Source organism: Pinus tabuliformis, chromosome 4_1 (genome assembly GCF_031772625.1).
Source record: "Pinus tabuliformis cultivar Carrire ecotype Pingquan chromosome 4_1, CPIR1, whole genome shotgun sequence".
NCBI lineage: Eukaryota > Viridiplantae > Streptophyta > Pinopsida > Pinales > Pinaceae > Pinus > Pinus tabuliformis.
In genome coordinates this window covers 10,108,382-10,115,298 of record NC_142303.1, presented here as the reverse complement: position 1 = coordinate 10,115,298, position 6,917 = coordinate 10,108,382, and the positions used below count along the sequence as shown (strand labels likewise).

General features: G+C 45.7%; 1 protein-coding gene across 1 annotated transcript; it reads right to left on the bottom strand.

Moving 5' to 3' along the window:
* Positions 1-4,920: 4,920 nt before the first annotated feature.
* On the bottom strand, positions 4,921-5,421 carry LOC149173974 (uncharacterized). Its single transcript, XM_089420692.1, has one exon. The coding sequence runs from the start codon at positions 5,419-5,421 to the stop codon at positions 4,921-4,923; it is 501 nt and encodes a 166-aa protein (XP_089276818.1).
* Between the last annotated feature and the right edge of the window lie 1,496 nt (positions 5,422-6,917).

Sequence of the window (6,917 nt, the reverse complement as noted above, 5' to 3'; positions counted from 1 at the left end):
TCTCTTCTCTTTTTAGAAGGAATAATCATGGAAAGAGAATAGTAGCATACATGTTGTATTTTGACTCTTTTATGGGTGGGGAAAAACATTTCTAGAAGATATAGGTATAGATTTATATGGTTGTTTATTTATTCTTCCTCATGAAGATTCATTACAAAGTCTCTCAAGTAGCTCGCCTTTTTTTTTTATGTTTTACCAAATCCTTTTTTTTTGTGTAAGTAAGCTTTATATTAACAAAAATATAGTACAAAATTCTGCAGAAGCAGATTACTGGCCGCTGAACTGCAGGCCTTGCCCCATGATATCAGAAGAGTCTAGAATGACAGAGGACTGGAAAAAACTATATAATTGAAGACTGAGAGCATGCACACCACGCAGGGCGGCAGTAAGCACGAGTGGACAGTAGACAAAGACAAAAGAAACCTGGAACGAAGACATAGAACCCGCCGAGAAGAGAAGAGCAGGGGAGGCCAGAAGGACTGCCGAATCAGAGGCGTTTGAACATTTCCAGAGCCGGGTTGGGTTTTGCCATGTAGCTTTGCCCAGGCCTGGAAGAGGCACCCTGCTGGTCACCTGAAGGTTCAGTCTTCTGCTCGTCGGCTGGCTTGTTGTCTTTCCCAATGAATTGCTGCAGAATCTTGATCAGCACAGTGAGTTTCTTCGTCATGGTGTCGACTTGTTGTTGGATTGCACTCAGTTTGAACTCGCTGCTTTCCACCACTGCCATGTGATCATGCGCAATAGTTTCAGCAAACTGCTTGAGTTTACGCAGCTGATCCGCGTGCTCCCCCTGGACGTCCATGGCTTTGGCAAGGAGGGTCTTCATTCGCCAAGCTTCTGCCTGAGTTCTTACGAACTGAGTGGCCCGGGTGCTGGGAGTTCCCGGGTCCTGGATCCAGTCGACCTCGTTTTCGATTTGCTGATCAGAGAGTTTGATTTCCTCATCCTTGACCGTGGCCTCTAAATCAATAATTCTGCGCTTGTTTCGCTGCGAGGTTCGCCTCTCGAACATCTCCCTGGCCTGCTGCAAATCTTTGTTGGCAGATTGATTGCGGCTAGTCTCCCCAGCCATAGTGCTGCTTTCTTGCCTAGCAGAATCTCGATCGTTAATTGCAGAAAGAGGAGGGACGAGAATGCTATCCACAGAAACAATGTCTGTCGTTGGGTAATTGAGAGTGATTATATAATCAAAATCGGGGAGGTTTCCGGCGAGTGATCGGATAAATTTGTGCAACTTGCACGTCTGATCACCATTATTGCGACGTGAAGGATTTTTGTTTGGGATTTGGGATAATTGAGCCCTCCTACGGTCGCCGCGCCCTGCATGCCCCAAAATGTGCCATGTGTCCCTGTTCGTTGTAATGATTCGGCGGCTCATATCACCCCAGATTATGGCCCTGCCCAAATCTTTGTCACCTGCTGCTTTCATGGTTGCCCTCATCCTGTATGTCCTTCGCATGCTGCTTGGAATAAATGGTATACGCCTAGTCAGCCTGTTCATGCCATTATGGAGAAGGTCTATTCGACCCTCCGGACGGGCTCCACTGTCGTCACCATATCCAATTGTGAGAGTTGGATGCACTTGCTCTTTAACTGCGGGTTGTCGACCTGCTGCCAACAGCTGTCCCATATTTCGTTGGGGTGTTCAATCCCATGATTAGCCAAGTGGTCAGCGACCGCATTGGCATTACGCCTTACTGCATGAAAGATGAGTCCTTTCATTGCCCCGATCATTTTGGCAATGTTGTCTGTGACTTTGGACAGTTGCCAATGTTTGGTTACTTTGCTAGCCAACATTCCTCCCTGGAGTCTCCTCGCTACATTAATGGCCACCTCTGAGTCTCCTTCAATTACTGCCTTGCCTGTTTGATTAGTTTGGAGGATCCTCAACCCTTTTTCCAGCGTTGCAAACTCCATTTCATTATTGGTGCCTTCCCCCAGAGCTTTGCTGTAAATGTAGAGTATGTCTCCTTCATGATTTCTGATGACTCCTCCAATCCCTGCTTGGCCGGGATTGCCTCTCGAGGCACCGTCAAAGTTTAGTTTTAAAAACCCTTCTGGTGGTGGCCTCCAGCTCTTTGGTTCTGTGTTGAAGTGTTGCTGTTGTCCGGATGAACCCGGTTGAGGAGCATTGAGCAGGTTAAAGGCTTCCAGTATTCGTTGGTCCTCGGCCGAAGGATGATTGTCAGGATCTGCCTTGCATTTCACTAGGATTAGTTGGCGCATGTTTTGGATTAAGATGCTATGCAGGTATTCTATGCTTCTATGCTCATCCTGAAAAATTCTGCGATTTCTTTCTTTCCAGAGGGTCCAAGTGATGAAGCCTGGTAGAATTTTCCATATGTTGTTGATTCTTGTGTTGTTGGAGTAATTGGTAGGCCAGTGCATGATGGTATTGTGTATGGATTCCCTGTCTCTGTTTGTTTGCTTCAATGTAGTTTCCATTCTTTGCCATAATTGATCGGCCCAGTTGCAGGAGTTGAAAAGGTGGTTCATGGTTTCTTCTGCCTGTTTGCACATGGGGCAAATGGAGGGGCCTTCGAAACCTTTTCTGCGCAAGTTCTCCCACGTGAGGGTTTTCCTGCTCATGAGGAGCCATAAGAAGGTTTTTATTTTAGGCCAAAATGTGGTGTCCCAAACCTTGCTGCTCCACTGAGTCGCCTCCAGTTGCTCCGAGAGTTCAAGTTGCTCTCTGGCTTCTTTGAGAGTGAAGTTCCCACTGCCTTTCATACCCCATCTCAGGATGTCGTTTTCTGTGGTCTTCCTGATAGTGCGGTTATTTAGGCCTTTCAGGAGGTTTTTTGTGCTGTTATTTTCTTCAATTGGGTTCTCCTCATCCTGGACAGCCCATTCCCTCCATTCCTGGTCGCAGCTGTTAGGGTTCCAGTAGTGGTGGACTGTGAATTTTCCCCTGTTCTGGCAATCTGTTTTGAACTCTTCTAGCTCTGGTTGTTCCAGTTTTGGAAGCTGCTGCCAAGCATCTTCCCAAAAGAGGGCAGTTTCTCCGTTGCGGATCTCCCAAAAGCTATGGTCCTGAATTAAGTTGCGGTTTCTTCTGGCTAAGTTCCATATTGGAGAGCCCTCCGGAGTTTCTTGTATCCTGATTAGGTCCTGATTGTTGTAGTGGGGAGTGTATTTCTCCTTCCAGTGTCTGGCCCACGGTAGGTTGATTTCCTTCAGCCAACGCCACCATAACTTGGCTCCACATGTCTTGTTGACGATATGGGGGTCAATTAAGTTTAAACCTCCAGCTGCTTTCGAGGTGCAGAGCTTGCTCCAGGCCACTAGTGCCCATTTTCTTTTTTCCGCATTACCACTCCATAGAAAGGATCGTTGGATGTTTCTAATCTTCTGCATGATGCCGCTGGGGGCCGGCATGATGGAAAGCAAATACTGCGGAATGGCCTGCAGAACAGCTTTGGTTAGGACAAGTCTCCCTGCTAGGTTAAGAGCCCTGTGAGTCCAATGCTTGCATTTTTTCTCCAGTTTTGCTAAGATGTTTTCCCAGTGAATTTTTTGCCAAGGCTTGGTGGTGAGAGGGGCTCCCAGATACTTAGAAGGGAGAGAGATTTTTCGAAACCCCAGGATATTGGAAAGATGGATCTGGATGGCAGGATGAGTGTTGAAGAAGAATATAGTCGATTTGGCCTGGTTTATCTCCATACCTGAAGCTTTACTAAAGAGATGGAGGATACTTTTGAAGGCCGTAGCCTCTTTGACAGTAGGAGAGCCATGTAACATTGTGTCGTCAACAAATTGCTGGTGCGTAGTGGCAGGAATGGAGGGGAAAGGGCGTAGGCCAGAAAGCTTTCTCTCCTTTCTTTCTTTGTGAATGAGCCTACTGAGCCCTTCCATGAGGATTACAAAAAGGAAGGGGGAGAGAGGGTCTCCTTGACGAATACCACGGGAGGGGGAGAATGGAGCAGAGGGGGATCCGTTTACTAGGATGGAAAAGTTGGAAGACTTGATTAGAGCGAGGATCCATTTGATCCATTACGAGTCAAAGCCGAAGGCCTTTAGAATGGCCTCCAATTAATTCTAGTTTACTTTGTCAAATGCTTTTGAGAGGTCTAGTTGCATTAGCATACCTGGAAGTTTCCTTGTCTGCAGGGTGTGAATCATCTCCTGAGCTAAGAGGATATTGTCTAGAATCTGCCTGCCTTCCACATACCCTGATTGTTCTTCTGAGATAAGGTTAGGAAGAACAGGCTTAAGTCTATTTGCAATGACTTTAGAAATGATTTTGTATATCACATTGCAGAGGGCTATAGGCCGAAACTTGTTAGGGGAATTGGCTTCTTCTTCCTTGGGGATAAGCGCTATGAAAGTGGCATTTAGGGATTTGAGTATAGAACCTGAGCGTCTTGAGTCTTCGACAATTTCCCAAACCTCTGTTTTGATGGTTGACCAGCAAGCTTTGTAGAAGTTGATTGTAAAGCCATCCGGTCCTGGTGCTTTATCCATTGGCATGCTTTTGACCGCTTCCTCCATTGAAACTTTTCTGAGCAGTGCAGAGTTTTGCTCTGAGGTTATGGTGCGTGGTATTGCTTTAGTTAGTTCCTCTATGGCCTCGGATCTATCTTCTTGCGTTTCCTTAGCTATGTGCTGAAAGTGCCTGGTGAGCAGCGTTGATATGTCCTTGTGGTTTTGAAGGATTTCCCCTGTTTCATTTTTTAGCCTAAGGATTTTGTTTGCTCCCCTGTAGTCCATAGTTTATCTGTGGAAGAATTTTGTATTTTTCTCTCCCTCCTTCAGCCAATGGATCCTTGATTTTTGTTTCCACAAAGTTTCTTCCTGTTGGCAGCGAAGTTGCCATTGCTGCATCAGAACCTTCTCCTGTTCTTTTGAGTCTTCTTTGTAGGTCCCGGAAGCCCATTCTGTGTGAATTTGATTTAACTTTCCTTCAATAATGTTCTTTTCCTAGAAGATGTTTCCAAACTTTTCAGTGTTCCATTCTTTGATTCTGTGTTTGATGTGTTTTAGCTTGTTTTGAAACTTGAACATTTTGGTACCTGTTAGATCCAATGGTTCGTGCCACCATTCCTTCAGCAGATTTGGGAAGTCGGGATGAGTTAACCAAAACTTTTCAAATTGGAATGGCTTGTTTCTGGGGGTGCCTAGGATGGCTGCTTCCAAAGCTATGGGCCAGTGATCCGATCCTCCACTGGGGAGGATATCAGAATCCACAGTGGCTCCTCCGAGTAGGATACTTTCCGAAATCAGAAATCGATCCAGCCGGGAGGCGATCCTATTGTCTCCTCCTCTTCTATTGTTCCATGTGCAGGAACCATTTTTTGGGAGGATGTCTACGAGCTTTGCAGCTTCTATAAAATCAACAAATAGCTCTGAATCTTTGTTGAGCTTTCTGAGACCTCCCTTCTTCTCCAGCAGGGATGTTATCATGTTAAAGTCTCCCCCCATGATGATCTTAGAGGTGGGGTATCTTAACTTTAAATTCATAAGAGAATTAAGAAAAGAAAATTTCTCCTCTAGTCTTTGCGGGCCATAGACATTAATGCATAGGTAGGTATCAGAGTTACCTATTATTTGAAATTTAGTGGCAATAAACGAGCGTGCAGCCTCCATTGAGATGATGTTTATTGCTCGGGTGTCCCAAAATGTAGCTATGCCTCCTTCCCATCCGTGACTGGCTACCTCTATATATTTGATTGGTTTACCAAGTCTCTTGCTGATGATCTCTATTTGGTTGGTGGCGCATTTGGTCTCCTGGATGAACATGATATCTGGCTTTTCCTGTTGGAACTTTCTCTTGAGTAGTCTCTGCTTAGCTTGGTTGTTTAGCCCTCTTGCATTCCATGAGATGACCTTCATTGGTAACTAAAAGACTCATTGGTAGGTCTGGAAGGCATGAAGAGCCTTCATTTTCCCAAAATTAATCATTAGAACCCCTAGGTCATGCAATACCTCTCCGCTGGTTCTTCTGCCTCTTCTTTTATTTGGCTTTCGGCCTGTAGGGTTGAGAGCTATGAGTTTTGATTGCTTACTTGTACCTTTTGCGATGCCTAATCTTCTGTTTTGCCTTTCGATTTCCACTTTTTGTCTTTCTATGAAGAGATCACTGATTTTCCTGATTTCTTCTTCAGGTATGTTGTCTAGCCCTTGGGTTTTCCAGCTTTTTTCCAGAGCTGGTAGGTTGACTCCTTCTTTTTCTAGGATTGCATTGAGCTCTAGATCCTCGCTTCCCCCATCGCTGGTTAACATATCAGTGTCTTCATCATGTACCTCTTCGTGCTCTTGCATTTGCACTTCTGTTCTGAGTGTATTTTCCTCCCCATCCTGAATAGTATGTTCTATCTTGTTGTCTGGTGCTTCAATGCGTTTTGTGTCTCTGTTAGTGCCTTCTGAGTCTGTGTCCATTTCCAGGATGCTGAAGGTGTTAGTGATGATACCATGTCCTGTCTCTGCTCTGTGTGTTCGTTTCCTGTTGGCTCTCTGTCGTAGTTTTGGCCTTGTGAAAGCCTCTTTATTCTTTGTTGCTTGTTCTTGTTTGTGTTCTTCCCCTGTTTTGTTGAGAGGGCACTCTCTGACTAGGTGTTCGTGCTCATGGCACTTTCTGCAACGGAAGGGGATCTGTTCGTAGTCGATGGCCTGATAGTAGTCTTCATCTCTGAATTCCAGCCACAGACCTTCATGCAGGGCCCCCGAGACGTCCATCTCAACACAAATGCGCGCACAGGAGGTATATCTTCGTTGCACTGTGGCTTCAGAAGCCTTGATGAAGGTTCCGAGCCGGTCTCCAATCTGCTTGAGCGTTGCCAGTCCCCAATAGTCTATGGGTAGTGAAAATAGCCTGATCCACACTGGAACTTGTGTGAATGTCTCTTGTTCAGGTACAAAGTTTGCCTTCCATGGCCTCATATAGAGTCCAGCGGAGGCAAAGAAGTAAGGGCCGCCGT

Excerpts from the sequence above, each read along its gene's own strand:
- LOC149173974 (XM_089420692.1), bottom strand. The coding sequence starts at position 5,421 with ATGGGGGGAGACTTTAACATGATAACATCCCTGCTGGAGAAGAAGGGA.